This window comes from Oreochromis niloticus, linkage group LG13 (genome assembly GCF_001858045.2).
Source record: "Oreochromis niloticus isolate F11D_XX linkage group LG13, O_niloticus_UMD_NMBU, whole genome shotgun sequence".
NCBI lineage: Eukaryota > Metazoa > Chordata > Actinopteri > Cichliformes > Cichlidae > Oreochromis > Oreochromis niloticus.
Genome location: NC_031978.2, coordinates 27,358,330 through 27,378,738, shown reverse-complemented (window position 1 = coordinate 27,378,738; position 20,409 = coordinate 27,358,330). Strand labels below are relative to the sequence as shown.

The window sequence follows — 20,409 nt, the reverse complement described above, 5'->3', positions numbered from 1 at the left end:
GTGGCCAGAGCTATCCTCTATGCTGTTGCATGCTGGGGCAGCAGGTTGAGGATTGCTGATGCCAACATGCTCAATAAACTGATCCGCAAGGCCAGTAATGTTGTGGGTATGGAGCTGGACTATCTTAAGGTGGTGTCAGAGAGGCGAATGTTGTCCAAGATAAAGACAATGTTGGGCAGTACCTTCCACCCACTCCATGACATGCTGGCTAGCCACAGGAACACGTTCAGTGAGAGACTGAGATTACCAAAAAGCACCACTGAACGACACAGGAAATCATTCCTGCCTGTGGCCATCTCCCTGTACAACTCCTCCATCTAACACACTGTAAACACTGCAATAGTTACATCTCTTTAGATCTTTTTGCACATGCTCCTTCCTGCTTGGTAATATTGCTGTCTATTTTCTGGATATATTTATTATTTGGTGATTTGTATATATTGTGCTATTCCTTATATCTCTACATATTGTATTGCTAATAATCTATTCTCTTTTTGTTTTTGTTTCTGTTTTTCTTATTGTCACTGTACGGGAGCAACTGTAACCCACATAATTTCCTTAGGGATCAATAAAGTATTCTGATTCTTATTGATTCTGATGTCACAGGTATTAAAACACATGAGAGAGATGCTGGTTCATCACAGCCATAAATATGTTAAAAATGAAGATATTTCACTGTGTTCAGGTACCAGATTTGATGCTATATGAGGTATTTTAATAGAAAAGGCTGGGAGACAGTGTTTGGATCCACGTTTTTCAATGTTGTCTGCAAATATCAAAAGTGAGGCTCAGTGTTTGTTGTTAAACTTTAACCTTACCTATTCCCTGCAATTGAAAAACACATTTGTTAAAAAGTTCTGTTTGTTATAACAGTAAGAATATGCGTACCTAATTACACCTACAGTGAGTTTTGTAAATCGTGCCTCTGACATATGCGCTCCATACAATAATAATTAAAAAGACTGAAACTAATTTAAAAAAACTAAACTAACTAACTGCAGTCATACACATAAACTACATGCAGTGTTGTCCTCTTGATTTGAACATGAACTCTGCATCATTAAACTCTGAACTTCTGCTGTCTTCTATCTGCAGTCTCCTGAGCTGCACAAACAACACTGAGTCCGCTTCTCTTCACAGGGTGTCTTTCCAAACTCACTCCATCATTTCTCTTCAGGTGGCTTTTTCTTCTTTCCCATTGTCTCTTATTGCTACTTTGGATTTCTTCTGTATAATAATATTAATCCTCTAGTTCTCTGATTTTTCACATCATTGCTTTATTCTCTTGGGTGATGCACGTGTTTCTCTAACCTCAAGAAAATGTTAAGGTGTTATCAATAAAATGACAGTTTGAATACAGTAAGAGCTAAACGATAAGAGTTAATACATAAAAACTTCTTTCGATGCTTATAGACAAATCAAAATGCAGCCAGACTTTGATATTTTTATTGACAGAAATAATCCAGGAGATCAATGAAATCAGGTTTCTGACATTTCCATCATATTTGTTCAGCAGGTGAAAAAGATAATTAATGAGATTAAATCCTGAATGTGCTGATGTGATCTGGAATATGAAGTGAGAGTTCACAGAAACACACTGGAACAAACAGCAGCTCCAACTGTACAAATGTTCAACAATTATGAAATAAATGTTTCGGGTCAGTCAGTAGCAAAGAAAACAGTGTCTGTATCTGACAAAGCAATTTACACAGAACTTAGGAACAATCTAAAAAACAAAGAATGAGCTTTAGTTTGTATGAATACAACTGAATAAATGTCAGACAGTCAACATTATTCTGCAATGACACGTTCTAAAGAAAAACATGGCTGAATTATTACACCAATGTACACAGTTTGGTTTATTTTGCAACATAATGGAGAACATGCTATAAGAAACACATTTAAATGAAGCAAATCACTTAAATGAATCACTGACAGTTAAGTATTAAAAGCAGACATTAGAAGCACAAATTGTCATGATGCTGTTATTAGCTGATATGGATCTAAATAACTGATAAAAGTAAAGAAAGTGACATTTATCAGTGCTTGTTTATCAATGTCACATCTATTTTATACTGATGAAATGTTTAAAAACAGTTTCATGAACACTTAATGACTTTAAACACCTTCAAACTGAATTTACAACAAAACAGAAAATATTACATTTATGATTTTGTTTTACTCTGTGTTTTGAAAATAATTTGTATCTTATTGTATAAATTGCTTCAGGTGCTAAATTTTTCTTCCTGAAATTTTTCACGTAAAAAATAACAACAGGGGTAGCCGAAATTGAAAAACAAACAACCACAAAACAAGCTGTAACAAAAAACGAGAAAGCTTGAAACAAGAGAAAAGAGAAAAGAATCACAGAGACCTCGTTGCAGTTTTCAAAGAAATCGCAGTCTGACAGATTTTGATATCAGAGGTTTTGGCATCTCCTGCCTCTCCAATGTTAAAATATAGGAAGAGTTTCTCAGTGAAAGTGTCTCTGTGAGTGTAGATCAGAGTCATGTCTTCAGGGTCATAGAAGGACACCTCCCCCCTGTCATAGTCCAGCTGGACTCTGATCCTCTGGAGACTCTTCTTCACTGTCACAGTCTGACCAACACCATTAGTGTATTTTCCACTGCGATGCCCTAAACACCAGATTCCATATTTTGGTGAAAGACAATACCCTCCCTTCCGGTCAACTGACTGTTTACTTAAACCTATAACCCAGTCAGGATGGTCTCCCACCTCCACCTCCCAGCTGTGTTTCCCTGAGCTGAAGCCCTCAGAGCCAAAAACAGTGTTATAATTAGTGTTTCTCTCCGGATTATCAGGAAGCTGCTGCTCTGTGTCTCCTTGTCTCACACTGGTCAGATCATCAGACAAATAGAGATAAGGGCTTGCAGTGTTTGGGTCCAGAATGACAGGACTGAAGTGGACCTTCTCCTTCATCTTCTCCCACACTCTGAAGGACAGGTTGCCCAGGTGTTTGGCCACATCTATCAGTGCTCCTGAGACCAGCTGTGGATCTGACACTGAGCTCTGGGCTCTGGCTCTGCTCTGAGTGTCTTTATAACTGCTGAGGAATGGCACGCTGTGTTTCTGCAGCTCTTCTTCAACAGCAGAGATGCTGTCTGACAGAGAGGAGATCTGCTCCTCAATCATCTTCATCTCTCTGCTGATAGTCCTCCCCTTCTGCTCCTCTTCCTCCCTCAGAGCTGCCAGTCTGGACTCCTCTTCCTCTTTCAGGAACTGCTGGAGCTTGTTGAACTCTGCTCTGATCTGCCTCTCTGTGGACAACAGCTGCTTCTTGGAGTGTTGAATCACTTCATTGTATGTTTCCTCCACTTGTTTGTATTTGTTCCTCTTGTCCTGCAGAGACTTTAAGTCAGATTTCAGCTGCTCCTTCAGGTCACTGACTGCTTCTTCTACAGGAACCACTTTGTGACTCTGGTGGAGAGAAAACTCACACACAGGACACACAGCTCTGTCTTCATCCTCACAGTACCAGTAAGGGACGTCTGGATGTTTATCACACACCACCTCCTCCTTCTCTTCCTCCTTTTCTTTTTCTGTCTCAGGTGAGCTCTCACTCTGCCTCTTAGCAAAGGAGTCAGCGAGTTCTTTGAGAGAAACGTTTATAGATGTTTCATCTCTTGAAGATTTTCTTTTACAAATGGGACAGTTTTTGTTTTGAGTTTGTTCCCAGAATTTCTGCAGGCAGCTTGAACAGAAGTTGTGGCTGCAGCTCAGAGACACAGGATCTCTGAAAGTCTCTGAACACACATGGCAGCTCAGGTAACCCCAAAGCAATTTCTCAGCCATCCCTGATAACTTCCAGATTAAAGACAAGACTCACCGAAAAACAGCCGCTTTGACTTTTGAGCTAAATTGTATTTGTCAGTAGAGATCCCAGCCTTTAACGTAATGGCGTTCCCGTCGGATCGACAAACTGAATCCTTAGGTTTCATTTACTCTCTTATGGGTGGAGCTTATGTCAATGACCCAGCCATTTCACTCAGTCTCCGCTTGGTGGTGCAGTGTCTCACAGTGTTAAAGATATACTGCATCATAAATGCTGATACTCTCTCTGTGTCTGTGAAGTTCTGCAGAAATACTGTTTAGTTGTGCTGTTGTTTTAAAGGCAGGTTACATACTGAGGAGTCAACAATCTGTGGCAGGGCTAACATATAGAGACAAACAGAAAATTTAAGATAATCAGTTAACCTAACTTGCATGTGTTTGAACCGTGAGAGGAAACCAGATTACTCAGTTGAGTACTGAGTTTAAGTTTCATTTACTCTGTTATGGGCGGAGCTGATAGTAATGGACTTGCTATTTTACTATATTCTCACTAGATGGCGCTGTGTCTGTGACATAGATGTTGAATACACCACCAGACTACCGCTGATAGTCTCTATGCTTCAGAGAGAAATATGACTGAACCAACATTAATATGCGTCGCTTTTTAAATTCTGGTTTGAGTTTAGGCTGCACTGACCTGTCATTACTAAATGCTTCTCTTGGGGACGGTCGATCCTCTGGAGACTCTTCTTCACTCTCAGAGTCTGATAAACGACATCAGTGTAATTTCCACTCTCATGATTTAAACACCAGGTTCCAGTTTCTGGTGAAATAAAAGTGTCAGCTGACACTTTTATTAAACCCACACTCCACTCAGGATGGTCTCCCACCTCCCAGCTGTGTTTCCCTGAGCTGAAGCCCTCAGAGCCACATACTTCGGGAAACTTAATGTTTTTCTCTGGATTGTCAGAAATCTGCTGTTTTTTAAATCCAAGTCTCACACTGGTCAGATCATCAGACAGATAGAGAGAGGGGTTTGCAGTGTTTGGGTCCAGAATGACAGGACTGAAGTGGACCTTCTCCTTCATCTTCTCCCACACTCTGAAGGACAGGTTGCCCAGTCGCCAGTCAGAGACATCAGCAGTTCATCAGTGTAGAAGAAGAACCAGCTTCCTTTCACTTGTCCCCACTCCCTCTGTTTCCAACCTTGTTCCATCATTTCTCTGCAGTTTCTACTTTGCCTTTGAGGAAAAAAGAGCAAACTTGTTTTTTTCAACAGCTACAGGCCGGTGGATCTGGTGCTTGTGCCAGAGGTGGCAGGACTGAATGGATGGACTTTGCAGCACTGAAAACTGATTTTGTGGAGGTTTGACTTTTCATCAGCTCCACTTTACTTTGCTCATCCACCATTGGCTGCCTTCACATTTGTCTCGCCCCTATTGGTCAGACCAAGATAGAAAAAGACCGCTCAGTCGTCTTGGTGAACAGTCCTCAGGTTTTAATTTATTTTGAATATTTATTTATTTATTGTAGTCGACATTTTTACTGTGCTTTGTTTCTTTTTTTCGTTTCCTATTGTACAAATCATGCACTTGTGCAAGTACTGTCTGCAGTTGTTTAAAGAGACGATGCTTCATGTCAAAAACATGACTGCTTTAAATGGATAGTACACCCAATCTGCATTCTGCATGTGTTTTTGTGTAACGACCAACATGGTGGAAATGACTTTTGCTTTTTCTGCTGTTTTTCTTCTGCAGATTTACATTTTTTGCTGTTTTATGTTGTCCAGTTTTTCCTTCTACTTAATGTCATTACCACTTTTACAGAGTGGGATACATGTTTGCTTTGAAATTCATATGATGCAGGACTGTATTTTGTGTGAACTCTCCCACCAAACACTTCACCTTTTTTATAGGATGGTGAAGATTTTGTCAGATTAACGTTTTTGATTTTTTTCCTGCAGTGAACAACAGAGATGTTGTATCATACTTGTGTCTCATCCAGTAATGATGTTCATGTCTAGTTCAGCCTGTTCTAATACTCAAAGGTCAAAGGTCACCTTTCGACCACACATATGTGCGTGACCGTGCTAACATGACCCTGACCCCCTCCAGAAAAAGAAGAAAAAGCAGCATGTACAGTACAAAGGTGTCGTTCTTCTGTTCTTCTTTGTGTGTTTCTAAACTTTAAAATCATGATGAGATTCAAATATTTAAAATGAGGGAGTTCACAGTATTACAAACTGCAACTAACAAGCAGCTGGCCTTTTTTTCTTTGCATGACAGTCAACAGGACACTTGTTTTTACTTGTTTTTTGGTGTTTTTCTTTTTATTTGGGTTCATTTTCTACTAAATGCTGGTATACTCGACCTTTCTCTCTCTATTTTCGCAGCTTTTTAAGTGCATATAACTATTTTTGTCTCAAGATGATATAATGAAGATGATTATAATGATAAGGAATATTATATATAGATTATAGCACTGAGGATGACTATGAGGAAGTTGACAGTTATGATGATGATGATGTGATGATGATTATTTGGCATGCTTCTCTATGGGGCTCTGTGTTTCCAGTGCAGACTGGCTGCCTTTTGTACATAGCTGAGTGACCGTCAGCACCAAGAGTCACTGCTGCTTCAAAGAGTAAAGATGCTCCAGCAGGGGGCGCTGTCACACAGAATAAAGCACAAACACACACTGACGGCAGCTTGATGCTTCTAATGTAGCTGCAGAATAACTTTAGATCAAACAGACAATCCAGTCAGAGACATCAGCAGTTCATCAGTGTAGAAGAAGAACCAGCTTCCATTCAGATTATTGATCAGGGCTGCACAGTTAGGACTAAAATGACACTGATGCCTCTAATAAATCATCATCTGTGTGAATTATCAAAGGTGAAATGAGGAACAGTGATTCATTGTGCAGCCCTACATATAAACTACATGAAGTGTCCTCCTCTTGAGGCCAGTGTGAGCTCTGCTGCCTTCCTGTTATTTAGTCAGATGAAGCATCACTGAGATGAGCTGGAGCCACTCTGAACTTCTGCCATCTTCTTTTTACAGTCACTGACTGAGCTGCACTGACAACACTGAGCCGGCTTCTCTTCATAGGGTGTCTTTCACTCTTTCCCCACTCCCTCTGTTTCCAACCTTGTTCCATCATTTCTCTGCAGTTGGCTCTTTCTACTTTCCCTTTGTCTCTTTTTGTCACTTTGGGTTTCTTCTGTATAATAATATTAATCCTCTAGTTCTGATTCTTCTGATTACTGCTCTGTTCTCTTACGTGCTTCACGTGTTTCTCTAACTTGAAGAAAATGTGTTAAGGTGTTATCAATAAAATGACAGTTTAAATAGAAAGTTCAGCGTCCTTCTGTGTTTACAGACACATCAGACTGCAGCCAGGCTTTGATATATTTTACTGACAGAAAAAAACCCCAGGATTTCAATGAACTGGTTTTTCTGAAATTTTCATCATATTTGTTCATCAGGAGAAAAACTTGAACTCCACAGTTAATAAGACTAATTAGTATCAAATAAAAATACAGAGGAAATGTTCTCAGCTTTAGTATTTGTTATCAACTCTTACCTGATCAGGTTTTCATTGAGACTCTGGATGTGTATAAGAGTGTCTACTACTTTCAAAAGGTTCAGTGTTTTCATTATAACATCTTCAGTGAGTTTTATAAATCATGTCTATGGCATATGTCCTCCATGCAAAAAATAATTAAAAAGATTCAAATACTGTCAAATACAGCAGGTGTCCAAAAAAAAAGAAAGGAGAAAAAACCTAAAACAGCCACATTATTTGTAGTGTTTCGGTCACTGAAACAACCAAAAGATTAATTAGTCAAGTAGTTATTTAAATAGTATATAAACAGTATTTAATACCACACAGAAAAAGTTCAGAGCAGGGTTCTAAGTTTTGTAAATAAACCAGAGAAAAGAAAATCACTGAGATCTCACTGGAGTATAATAAAAACGCAGCGTGACAAATTTTGACATCAGTTATTTCAGCGTCACCTTTTCCAATATTAAAATATGGGAAGAGTTTCTCAGTGAAAGTGTCTCTGTGAGTGCAGATGTGAGTCATGTCTTCAGGGTCATAGAAGGACACCTCCCCCCTGTCATAGTCCAGCTGGACTCTGATCCTCTGGAGACTCTTCTTCACTGTCACAGTCTGACCAACAACATCAGGGCTCCACAGTGAAAATGGCAATGATGCCTCTAACAAATCATTATTCTGTCAGAATTAACAATGATTAAATAATTAACAAATATTGTTTGTGCAGCCCTACACATAAGCTACATGAAGTGTCTTCCTCTTACTTTCCCCTTTGCCTCTTTTTGCCACTTTGGATTTCTTCTGTATAATAATATTAATCCTTAAGTTCTCTGATTCATCAGATTTTTGCTTTATTCTCTTAGGTGATGCACGTGTTTCTCTAAATTCAATGTGTTATCAATTAAATTATAGTTTGAATAAAGTAAGACTTAAAATATACAATTTCCTTTGATGTTTATAGACAAATCAAAATGCAGCCAGACTTTGATTTGTTATTTTATTATTTATTTTATTTATATTTTTATTGACAGAAATAATCCAGGAGATCAATGAAATCCGGTTTCTGACATTTTAATCATATTTGTTCAGCAGTTAAAAACAGGAAATCCACAGTTAACAAGACTAAATCCTGAATGTGCTGATGTGATCTGGAATATGAAGTGAGAGTTCACAGAAACACACTGGAACAAACAGCAGCTCCAACTGTACAAATGTTCAACAATTATGAAATAAATGTTTCGGGTCAGTCAGTAGCAAAGAAAACAGTGTCTGTATCTGACAAAGCAATTTACACAGAACTTAGGAACAATCTAAAAAACAAAGAATGAGCTTTAGTTTGTATGAATACAACTGAATAAATGTCAGACAGTCAACATTATTCTGCAATGACACATTTTAAAGAAAAACATGGCTGAATTATTACACCAATGTACACAGTTTGGTTTATTTTGCAACATAATGGAGAACATGCTATAAGAAACACATTTAAATGAAGCAAATCACTTAAATGAATCACTGACAGTTAAGTACTAAAGGAAGACCCTAGAATTGCTGTTTAAATGTTTAAAAACTGTTTCATGAGCACCTAATGAGTTTAAAACTGCTATATATTTGGAAAAAGGGCAGAAAATCAACAAAAAATTTGAAGTAAATGAAAAGTTTTAAACACCTGCAAACTGAATGTGGAACAAAACAAAAATTATATTTATGATTTAGTTTTGCTCTCTGCACTTTGAAAATAACTTGACTCTCGTTGTGTAAATTACTTCAGTTGCTAAATCTTTCTTTCTGCAATTTCACATAAAAAATAAAAACAGGAGTTAATTGAAAAAACAAACAAAAAATAAACAACCACAAAACAAGCTGTAAGAAAAGCTTGAGAGAAGAGAAAAGAAGAAAATCAAAAAACTCACAGAGACCTCGTTGCAGTTTTCAAAGAAATCTCAGTCTCACAGATTTTGATATCAGAGGTTTTGGCGTCTCCTGCCCCCCCAATACATAAATATGGGAAGAGTTTCTCAGTGAAAGTGTTTCCGTAAGTGCCGATCAGAGTCATGTGTTCAGGGTCATAGAAGGACACCTTCCCCCTGTCATAGTCCAGCTGGACTCTGATCCTCTGGAGACTCTTCTTCACTTTCACAGTCTGATCATAACCATTAGTGTATTTTCCACTGTCATGCAATAAACACCAGACACCATATTTTGGTGAAGCAGAAGGTTCATTCTTAACAGCTGACTGTTTAACCAAACCCACAATCCACCAAGGATGGTCTCCCACCTCCACCTCCCAGCTGTGTTTCCCTGAGCTGAAGCCCTCAGAGCCAAAAACACTGGTATAATTAGTGTTTCTCTCCGGATTATCAGGAAGCTGCTGCCATGTGTCTCCTTGTCTCACACTGGTCAGATCATCAGACAGATAGAGCCAGCGGTTTGCAGTGTTTGGGTCCAGAATGACAGGACTGAAGTGGACCTTCTCCTTCATCTTCTCCCACACTCTGAAGGACAGGTTGCCCAGGTGTTTGGCCACATCTATCAGTGCTCCTGAGACCAGCTGTGGATCTGACACTGAGCTCTGGGCTCTGGCTCTGCTCTGAGTGTCTTTATAACTGCTGAGGAATGGCACGCTGTGTTTCTGCAGCTCTTCTTCAACAGCAGAGATGCTGTCTGACAGAGAGGAGATCTGCTCCTCAATCATCTTCATCTCTCTGCTGATAGTCCTCCCCTTCTGCTCCTCTTCCTCCCTCAGAGCTGCCAGTCTGGACTCCTCTTCCTCTTTCAGGAACTGCTGGAGCTTGTTGAACTCTGCTCTGATCTGCCTCTCTGTGGACAACAGCTGCTTCTTGGAGTGTTGAATCACTTCATTGTATGTTTCCTCCACTTGTTTGTATTTGTTCCTCTTGTCCTGCAGAGACTTTAAGTCAGATTTCAGCTGCTCCTTCAGGTCACTGACTGCTTCTTCTACAGGAACCACTTTGTGACTCTGGTGGAGAGAAAACTCACACACAGGACACACAGCTCTGTCTTCATCCTCACAGTACCAGTAAGGGACGTCTGGATGTTTATCACACACCACCTCCTCCTTCTCTTCCTCCTTTTCTTTTTCTGCCTCAGGTGAGCTCTCACTCTGCCTCTTAGCAAATGAGTCAGCGAGTTCTTTGAGAGAAACGTTTATAGATGGTTCAGCCCTTGAAGACTTTCTTTTACAAATGGGACAGTTTTTGTTTGTAGTTTGTTCCCAGAATTTCTGCAGGCAGCTTGAACAGAAGTTGTGGCTGCAGCTCAGAGACACAGGATCTCTGAAAGTCTCTGAACACACATGGCAGCTCAGGTAATTTTGAAAAAGAGCTCTCTCAGCCATCCGTGATAATTTACAAATTATTTAAAGGACAGGACTCACCGAAATACTGTTCCTTTGGCTTTTGAGCTAAATCGTATTCGTCCGTACAGAGCCCAACCTTTAATGTAATGGCGTTCCCGTCGGTTTGACAAAGTGAATCTTTAGGTTTCATTTACTCTGTTGTGGGTGGAGCTGATATCAATGACCCCGCCATGTCACTGTGTCCCCGCTAGATGGTGCCGTTTCTCACAGTGTTAAAAAACTACTGCATCAGACATGCTGATAGCCTCTCTGTGTCTGTGAAGTTGTGCAGAAATATTTTTAAGTTTCTCTGCTTTTTTAAAGGCAGGATAATCACTGAGCAGGTCAACAGTCTGTGGCAGGGCTAACATATAGAGACAGACAGACAATTTAGGATCATCAGTTAACCTAACTTGCGTGTGTTTGAACTGTGGGGGGAAGCCAGATTACTCAGATTCGACCCACAGAGACACAGGAAGAACATCTAAACTCTACAGAGAAAATCCCCAACCTCAATTTAAGCCCAGGAACATCTTGCTGTGAGGTGACAGCACTCACCACTGCGCCACTCTTCACTAGCATTAATCTGAAAATGTTCTGGTTTCCAAACCACCATTATATCCAAATAAAGGTTTAAAGACAAATAATTTGTTCCTTGGGAAAGATGCATCACTTTCCACTTTTAATATCATAGCACTTTAATAGCAGCCCTAAATATAAATTACATGAATCGTCCTCCTCCTGAGGCCAGTGTGTACCGAGCCCCGAAAGGGACTTGGGAGAAAAAAAAAAGAAGAGATCTCGCAAAACTTTTCCCCTGAGTGGTTTTGGACACCACTCAGACAGCCAGCAATTTAAGGACAACATGAGGCTAAACATATCACTCCTGGTCTGATTGGGGAGGGGACCAGAGAAAGCTACAGAGTCCGATTCAATATTGATTTTAGTGACCTCCAACAGATGTAATCGGGTGTCATTATTGCCAATCTGAATGATAATTTTACTGAATTTACTTTTACCCTTAGCCAGCAGTTTTCTAATTTTCCTCAATGTGGCCTGCTCTGGCCCCTGGAAGACAATTGACTATGGTTGCTGATGTTTATGTGGTGTTTTATTTTTTTTTGACATTTCTTTTTTTTAATAATACAACCCCTGTTTTGTGTTGGTTTATATGTCTCTCATGGCCACTTTGGATTTCTTCTGTATAATAATATTAATCCTTAAATTCTCTGAATTTTCAGGTTATTGCTTTATTCTCTTAGGTGATGCACGTGTTTCTCTAACTTCATGAAGATGTGTTAGTGTGTTATCAATAAAAGGACCGTTTGAATACAGTAAGAGTTTAGAGATAAAATTTCTTTTGATGTTTAGAGACAAATCAAAATGCAGCCAGACTGTACAAATTTTCAAGAATGATAAAATAAATGTTTCGGGTCAGTCAGTAGCAAAGAAAACAGTTTCATGAACACCTAATAACTTTAAAATCACTGTATATTTGGGGAAAAGGCAGAAAATCAACAAAAGATGAACAAGTAAAAATTTTAAACACCTTCAAACTGAATTTGCAACAAAATAAAAAAAATTACACTTATGATTCAGTTTTGCTCTCTGTGCTTTGAAAATAATTTCAATCTCATTGTATAAATTGCTTCAGGTGCTAAACTTTTCTTTCTGCAATTCCTCACATAAAAATGACAACAGGAGCTGCCTGAATTGAAAAAACAAACAAACAAATAACCACAAACAAGCTGTAACAAAAGCGAGAATGCTTGAAACAAGAGAAACCAACCCCGCTTGAACCCCGTCACTCTCGGTCAGCTCCCCTGTAGCACTGCTTTTTAATGTGGTTGCATGAATATGTATAGTTTCATTAACATGTGACATCTTAAACAGGCAAATATGTGAACAAAGAGTACCTGTCTGTGTGTGCTGGTGTGTGTGTGTGTGTGTGTGTGGGGGGGGGGTCAAAATATGACCCTATGAACGACTCCTGAGAGCTGATGCCAGGAGTCTCCTGGGAGAAGTATTATAATAAATAATAATAAAATAATTATTGTGGGTGATTTTAACATTCATGTAGATGCTAAAAATGACAGCCTCAACATCGCATTTAATCTGTTATTAGACTCAATTGGCTTCTCTCAAAATGTAAAAGAACCCACCCACCACTTTAATCACACTCTAGATCTTGTTTTAACATATGGCATAGAAACTGAACATTTAACAGTGTTTCCTGAAAACCCTCTGCTGTCTGATCATTTCCTGATAACATTTACATTTACAATAATTGATTACACAGCAGTGGAGAGTAGACTTTATCAAAGTAGATGTCTTTCTGAAAGTGCTGTAACTAAGTTTAAGAATATAATCCACCCACTGTTATCATCTTCAATGCCCTGTACCAACATAGAGCAGAGCAGCTATCTGAACGCTACTCCAACAGAGGTCGATTATCTTGTTAATAATTTTACCTCCTCACTACGTACGACTCTGGATACTGTAGCTCCGGTGAAAACTAAGGCCTCAAATCCGAAGTCCCTGACTCCGTGGTATAATTCTCAAACACGTAGCCTAAAGCAGATAACTCGTAAGCTGGAGAGGAAGTGGCGTGTCACAAATTTAGAGGATCATCATTTAGCCTGGAGAAATAGTGTGCTGATATATAAGAAAGCCCTCCGCAAAGCCAGAACATCTTACTATTCGTCACTGATTGAAGAAAATAAGAACAACCCCAGGTTTCTCTTCAGCACTGTAGCCAGGCTGACAAACAGTCAGAGCTCTACTGAGCCAACAATCCCTTTAATGTTAACTAGTAATGACTTCATGAACTTCTTCACAAATAAAATTCTTATCATTAGAGAAAAAATTACCAATAATCATCCCACAGATGTAATATTATCTACAGCTACTTTTAATACCATCGATGTTAAGTTAGACTCTTTTTCTCCAATTGATCTTTCTGAGTTAACTTCAATAATTAATTCCTCCAAACCATCAACGTGTCTTTTAGACCCCATTCCTACAAAACTGCTCAAAGAAGTCCTGCCATTAATTAATGCTTCAATCTTAAATATGATCAACCTATCTCTAATAATCAGCTATGTACCACAGGCCTTCAAGCTGGCTGTAGTTAAACCTTTACTCAAAAAGCCATCTCTAGACCCAACTGTCTTAGCTAATTATAGGCCAATCTCCAACCTTCCTTTCATATCAAATATCCTTGAAAGAGTAGTTGTCAAACAGCTAACAGATCATCTGCAGAGGAATGGCTTATTTGAAGCGTTTCAGTCAGGTTTCAGAGCTCATCACAGCACAGAAACAGCTTTAGTGAAGGTTACAAATGATCTTCTTATGGCCTCTGACAGTGGACTCATCTCTGTGCTTGTCCTAGACCTCAGTGCTGCGTTTGATACTGTTGATCATAATATCCTATTAGAGCGATTAGAACATGCTGTAGGTATTACAGGTACTGCGCTGCAGTGGTTTGTATCATATCTATCTAATAGACTCCAATTTGTTCAAGTAAATGGAGAGTCCTCTTCACACACTAAGGTCAATTATGGTGTTCCACAGGGTTCAGTGCTAGGACCAATTCTATTTACATTATACATGCTTCCCATAGGCAGCATCATTAGAACACATAGCATAAATTTTCACTGCTATGCAGATGACACGCAGCTCTATCTATGCATGAAGCCAGGTAACACACACCAATTAGTTAAACTGCAGGAATGTCTTAAAGACATAAAGACCTGGATGGCCGCTAACTTTCTGCTTCTTAATTCAGATAAAACTGAGGTTATTGTACTCAGCCCTGAAAATCTTAGAAATATGGTATCTAACCAGATTCTTACTCTGGATGGCATTACCTTGGCCTCCAGTAACACTGTGAGGAACCTTGGAGTCATTTTTGACCAAGACATGTCCTTTAATGCACATATTAAACAAATATGTAAGACTGCTTTCTTCCATTTGCGCAACATCTCTAAAATTAGAAATATCCTGTCTCAGAGTGATGCTGAAAAACTAGTTCATGCCTTCATTACTTCCAGGCTGGACTACTGTAATTCATTATTATCAGGATGTCCTAAGAACTCCCTGAAAAGTCTTCAGCTGATCCAAAATGCTGCAGCAAGAGTCCTGACAGGGACTAGGAAGAGAGAACACATTTCTCCTGTTTTGGCTTCCCTTCATTGGCTTCCTGTTAAATCCAGAATTGAATTCAAAATCCTGCTCCTCACATACAAGGTCTTAAATAATCAGGCCCCATCTTATCTTAATGACCTTGTAGTACCATATCACCCTATTAGAGCACTTCGCTCTCGCTCTGCAGGCCTACTTGTTGTTCCTAGAGTATTTAAAAGTAGAATGGGAGGGAGAGCCTTCAGTTTTCAGGCCCCTCTTCTGTGGAACCAGCTTCCAGTTTGGATTCGGGAGACAGACACTATCTCTACTTTCAAGATTAGGCTTAAAACTTTCCTTTTTGCTAAAGCATATAGTTTCTCAGTGAAAGTGTCTCTGTGGGTGTAGATATGAATCATGTCTTCAGGGTCATAGAAGGACACCTCCCCCCTGTCATAGTCCAGCTGGACTCTGATCCTCTGGAGACTCTTCTTCAGTGTGAGAGGCTGACCGTCACGGTTAAAGTATTTTCCACTACAATACAACAAACACCAGAATCCACAGTCTGGTGAGCCAAAAGACATCCCCTTCCTGTCAAGTGACTCTTTTGCTAAACCTACAGAATAGCTAGGATGGTCTCCCACCTCCACCTCCCAGCTGTGTTTCCCTGAGCTGAAACCCTCATAACCAAAAACAGTTATGTAATAAGTGTTTCTCTCTGGATTATCAGGAAGCTGCTGATTTGTGTCTCCTTGTCTCACACTGATCAGATCATCAGACAGATAGAGACAGCAGTTTGTAGTGTTTGGGTCCAGAATGACAGGACTGAAGTGGACCTTCTCCTTCATCTTCTCCCACACTCTGAAGGACAGGTTGCCCAGGTGTTTGGCCACATCTATCAGTGCTCCTGAGACCAGCTGTGGATCTGACACTGAGCTCTGGGCTCTGGCTTTTTTTTGTTAATTGCTTGTAAACCAAAAGAATCAAACAAGAACAAATCCTATGAATTACATTTTCCGTTCTATGCATAATGTCTCTCTGTTTTAAAAATATATTTAAAAAATGGCATTGAATCCTGTAATATGTTAGAAAACCCCAAAAGTTGATTCTGTTCATCTGGACGTAGCGTTTTGTGGGAGAAACGTTTCGTCACTCATCCAAGTGACTTCTTCAGTCTCAGCTGACTGCAGGTTTTCACATCACTAACCTGAGTTCTTCTACTCTTTTTTTCAGCTTCAGATGGTCACCGTCTGTAAGACCTACTTTATCAGAGGCACTTTAACGAGTGAATGAGCTTCAGCAAGGGTGCAGTTACTCAAAGGGATGGTGAGTCTTTGTGTTCTGCAAGATACTGAACCCTTATTTTATACTGATGACTGTGTGAGTGTGTGTGTGTGTGTGTGTGTGTGTGCGTGTGTGTGTGTGCGTGCATGTTAGGATAAAAGTGCACAGGCATAGAGTGTGAATGGGTAAGTGAGGCTTGTAGTAAAATGTACTTAAAATGTGCAAAAAAAACCCCCATAAAAGTTCCATGTAAGTACCAGTCCATTTACAAAATAAAGCACAATCACACACTGGTGGCAGATTGATGGTACTAATGTAACTACACAATAACTTAAGTGTCAAATCAAACAGACAATCCAGTCAGAGACATCAGCAGTTAATCAGTGTAAAGAAGAACCAGTTTCCATTCAGATTATTGATCAGGGCTGCACAGTTAGGACTGAAATGGCACTGATGTCATTAAACATAATAGATCAGGAATCTACAGGATTGATTGTGCAGCCCTGCATTAGTGTAGTGGTATGTATAAGTCTCTATTGTAGCACTGTGATGTTTGGCAGATATTACCCAAAATCTGTGGCTGTAACTGCAGCCATCACAACGGAAACAATCATCTGCAACCATGCAGCTGCACTGCTTTTTAAAGTTGAGCTGCATGTGAGGATGGGAAGAACAGACACAGAAACCACATCCTGAAGAATGAACAATAAATTGACATTCCCATAGAGAATAATTTTATTCTATTCTATTCTATTCTATTTTATATCTGTGACCTTCATGTAAGGGAAAGATGTGTCCGGGAGAGAAGCCAGCACCACTGAGTCAGATCAGAAATGATCACAATCAAATTATCCCCCCTGTCCCTTAAACTTATGTCCTGTTTCTACACGGACTGATCTGCTGCTCAGTGTCCATCGCTCCCTCCTTTTAAATCCTGTTTATCAGTTTGAATTCAGATGTGTCAGTCTGAGGGTGAACACAATCTAAATAAATTTAAATATAACCAGGTTGAAGGCTTTTTACTAAAAATGTAAATAATTAATTGTTGTCTGAAAGTAATATTGATATGAAGGGTATATGGATTCCCAAGAGCTGGAGTGGGGAACCTTTTTTCTTTGCCAAGGTCTTTAATCTTGAAAACTGCATGACACACTGGCAGACAGAAAAGACAGTTCAATGAAAATATCAATTTTGGGGATCTGGAACACAGAAAGTAGAATATCTAAACAAATGGAACCAGCTAACCTCAAACACCGGTTATTATTTGCGTAGCTCCTGTGTTTTTTCACCACTGGTTTGTACACGTACAGAAAGACATTACTATGACATCCACTTCAAACTGGCCTACACAGTTGTAACACACCCAATAAAAAAAAGATTCTAGGTCTGACCAACCGTCTCAGCCGTGGGCAAAAAGATGACAGTCAATAAAATTCTAAAAGATAATTTATTGACAAATAATCAAGAGATAAAAGATAAAACAGTCCAGTGTCCCCTTTATGACTGGCCTGCATGGAGAGACAAAATGACACATTTACTATAGAATTCATAGCACAAAACCCATCCATACCAAACATACCAGATTTCATCACATAACATACCTGCACAGAGAGACAAAATGACACAGCAATGTTTGTAGTGTGGGCTATAAGTAGACCAGTGTATCAGTGCAATCAAGTACACCTGCCTCTAATTAGTCCAACCCCATTCCAGCCATTGGCTCACCAAAAATGTGACACACACACACACACACACACAACCACTCCCAACCCAGTGCAACTTCACACAATAATATGGAGCTGAATTAACACAGGCACATTAGTCTACCATGTTACACAATGATGCTATGATACATGATATTGAGACATACAATTCTAATCTGATATGACAATCTTAGCAAATTTAAAGCAAATAGAACAAAGCACAAATTCATTAAATTTTATCTTTTTTATTATTAATTTTTATTTTATTTTGTTTAGTGGTTTGGTGCTGTCTCTCAAATGTCCTGTTGTAATTGGACATTTTGAGTTAAGAAACAGCACCAAAGTCCAACAACACTTCCCTCATGGTGCTTTATATTGTAAGGTCAAAACCCTACAATAACGCACAAAAACTCCAACCCCCTAGAGCAAGCACTTTGGCGACAGTGGGGAGGAAAAACTCACTTTTAAAAGAGAGAAACCTCCGGCAGAACCAGGCTCTGGGATGGGGTGGCCATCTGCCTCGGCCAGTTGGTGATGAGGGAAGGAAGCTGGGAAAAGAAGAGTGCACGTTTGCATGCACGTTTCAGTTCAATTTTAGCGTGCACATGAGAAAGCCCTAACGATGACATTTTGGCTCCTCAGTTTGGCATGTGTTTTGAAGGTTTTGACGATTGCTTCGTCAACCACTGGGTTGCTTGACTTCATTAAGAGGACTGGAGAAGGCCACCTGTCATAGAGTTCGTTGTACACCGTCAGGCTGAGCTGTTCAATGTTCTCTAAGGACATTTTGTAGTTTTTGGACAAAACTTTGTTCCAGATCTTATGGGAAAGCCTCTGTATAATGAAATCTGATGTTCCTGGATGCCATGTCGCTGTCTCATTTCCTTGGCTCATAGCGTGCATTACCAGATCTTTGGTGAAATTTTTCACCACTTCCTTGTACTCTTCCCTGTTTTTAGAGACACTGAGTACTCTTCTTGGTAAAGCCAACAGGTGTTTGGTGAAGATTGGGACAGTGATATTATCAAGCTGTTCCCTCAGATTAAAAATCAGATATTTTTCTTTGCAGTTGTGTGTTTTGCAAAGATCCTTGAGAATGGCCTTGTCTATCTTTTTCAGCCATTTTGGGGATAGGTCCAAATGTTTCAGCTCAATTTCAGGCCAGATTCTCTCAATCAGGCGATCGCTGATGCAGTCAGGAGTCAGGCGCTCTGTGAAGAGCTTGTATTTAGGAGAGACTTTTTCTATGGCCTGTGAAACCACCAACTGAATAACTCTGTGGACACACAACTTTTCCCCCATGTTCAGTGTTTTCGTGTTGACTCCGCTCTTCTCGGCGCTCTGATACACCTCCTGCATTTCTAATGAGGAGGACTCTGGGGTTGCCGTGTCTTCTATCTCTGTCTTAGCCTCCGCTAATTCTTTTCTCTGTGTGTCCAGTTTGTTCTGCATTTCTTTTGTGTCCTTCACCAGTTTCTGATCTTCCAGGACTTTGTCTTTTTCTTCCTCCAGATTTTCTGTCTGTGTTTTCTGATTCCACTGAGTTTCTTTCAGAGGGGCCTCGTGTTTCTGAAGCTTTGCCAGCTCGGCAGACAGACTGTCCTTCTCCTGTTTCAGGATCAGGATTTCACTGTCCCTCTGCCTATGCTGCTCTTTCAGACGGTTCTTCTCAAGGTCAAAGATGCTGGTCTTTTCCTGATCTGAACAAGTCTGTTCCTCTTTTTCTTCTCTAGCTTGGATCTCATATTGGTCCAGCTTGGTACGCATCAGTGAAATCTGGGCCATCAGCTGTTTGATTTGCTGTCTGGCTGTCTTTGAATCCTCTTTTAAAAGTTGATTTTCCGACAGAGTGTTTAGAAAGGCTTTCTTAACCTGAATAAGGTTGTCCAGAGCACTTTTTGGCAGAGTGCACACAAAGTTTTCTTTCTTGCCTTTCTGAAGCTGTGCAAACTCAGCAGACAGACTGTCCTTGTCCTGTTTGAGGATTAGGATTTCGCTGTCCCTCTGCTGACGCTGCTCTTTCAGACGGTTCATCTCAAGGTCAAAGATGCTGGTCTTTTCCTGATCTGAACAAGCCTGATCCGCTTTTTCTTTAGTGGTGCTCCTCATTTGCGCTTTGCGTGACACTGATTCATCAGTGAGTTCCCCAGCTTGGATCTCATATTGGTCCAGCTTGGCACGCATCAGTGAAATTTGGGCCATCAGCTGTTTGATTTGCTGTCTAGCTGCCTTTGTATCCTCTTTTAAAAGCTGATTTTCAGACAGAGTGTTTTGGAAGGCTTTCCTAACCAGAATAAGGTCATCCAGTGTACTTTTTGGCAGAGTGCACATAAATTGTGGTTTTCCTTTCTGGTTGCTCATTTTCGACATTAAAACAAAGCTGCGGTGTTACAATAAATCAGATATTCAGATATGACTGAGGGTAGCAGAACAAAAGTTCATCTAGTGAATCGCTCGTGACTGTAGGTAAGAAACGTGCTTGTCCAGTATGCAGGTTCACCTGGCTATTTAAGGATTTGAGTTGACTGTGACGTCATTGCCTGATTCTCTTGCCTTTCATTTTTGAAACAGGCCCCGCCCACAACAACG

General features: G+C 39.9%; 2 protein-coding genes across 4 annotated transcripts in view; both read right to left on the bottom strand.

Annotated features, from left to right (window-relative positions):
- inpp5a (inositol polyphosphate-5-phosphatase A) overlaps positions 1-20,409 on the bottom strand; it is a 283,427-nt gene that overhangs the window by 67,218 nt on the left and 195,800 nt on the right. The gene's annotated exons all lie outside the window — the stretch shown is intronic.
- Positions 1,660-10,711, bottom strand: LOC109204725 (nuclear factor 7, brain). 2 transcript variants are annotated; one of them, XM_019366284.2, is made up of 3 exons: positions 9,508-10,711; positions 7,822-7,979; positions 1,660-2,451 (listed from the first exon to the last, which is right to left on the bottom strand). In XM_019366284.2, the coding sequence occupies exons 1-3, from the start codon at positions 10,709-10,711 to the stop codon at positions 2,365-2,367; spliced, it is 1,449 nt and encodes a 482-aa protein (XP_019221829.2). In that variant the 3' UTR covers positions 1,660-2,364. The 2 variants fall into 2 exon arrangements, with proteins under 2 accessions (XP_019221829.2, XP_019222638.1); XM_019367093.2 differs by lacking the exons at positions 7,822-7,979; positions 9,508-10,711 and having other exon boundaries at positions 1,660-3,851.

What these genes read in the sequence shown, in the direction of transcription:
- LOC109204725 (XM_019366284.2), bottom strand. Translation starts at nt 10,711, where the DNA reads ATGGCTGAGAGAGCTCTTTTTCAAAATTACCTGAGCTGCCATGTGTGT. An exon ending in CAGTGGAAAATACACTAATG is followed by an intron (nt 7,980 to 9,507) that starts GTTATGATCAGA and finishes GGAGCCCTGATG; the next exon opens with TTGTTGGTCAGACTGTGACA. An exon ending in AACTCTTCCCATATTTTAAT is followed by an intron (nt 2,452 to 7,821) that starts ATTGGAAAAGGT and finishes CTATATTTTAAC; the next exon opens with ATTGGAGAGGCAGGAGATGC.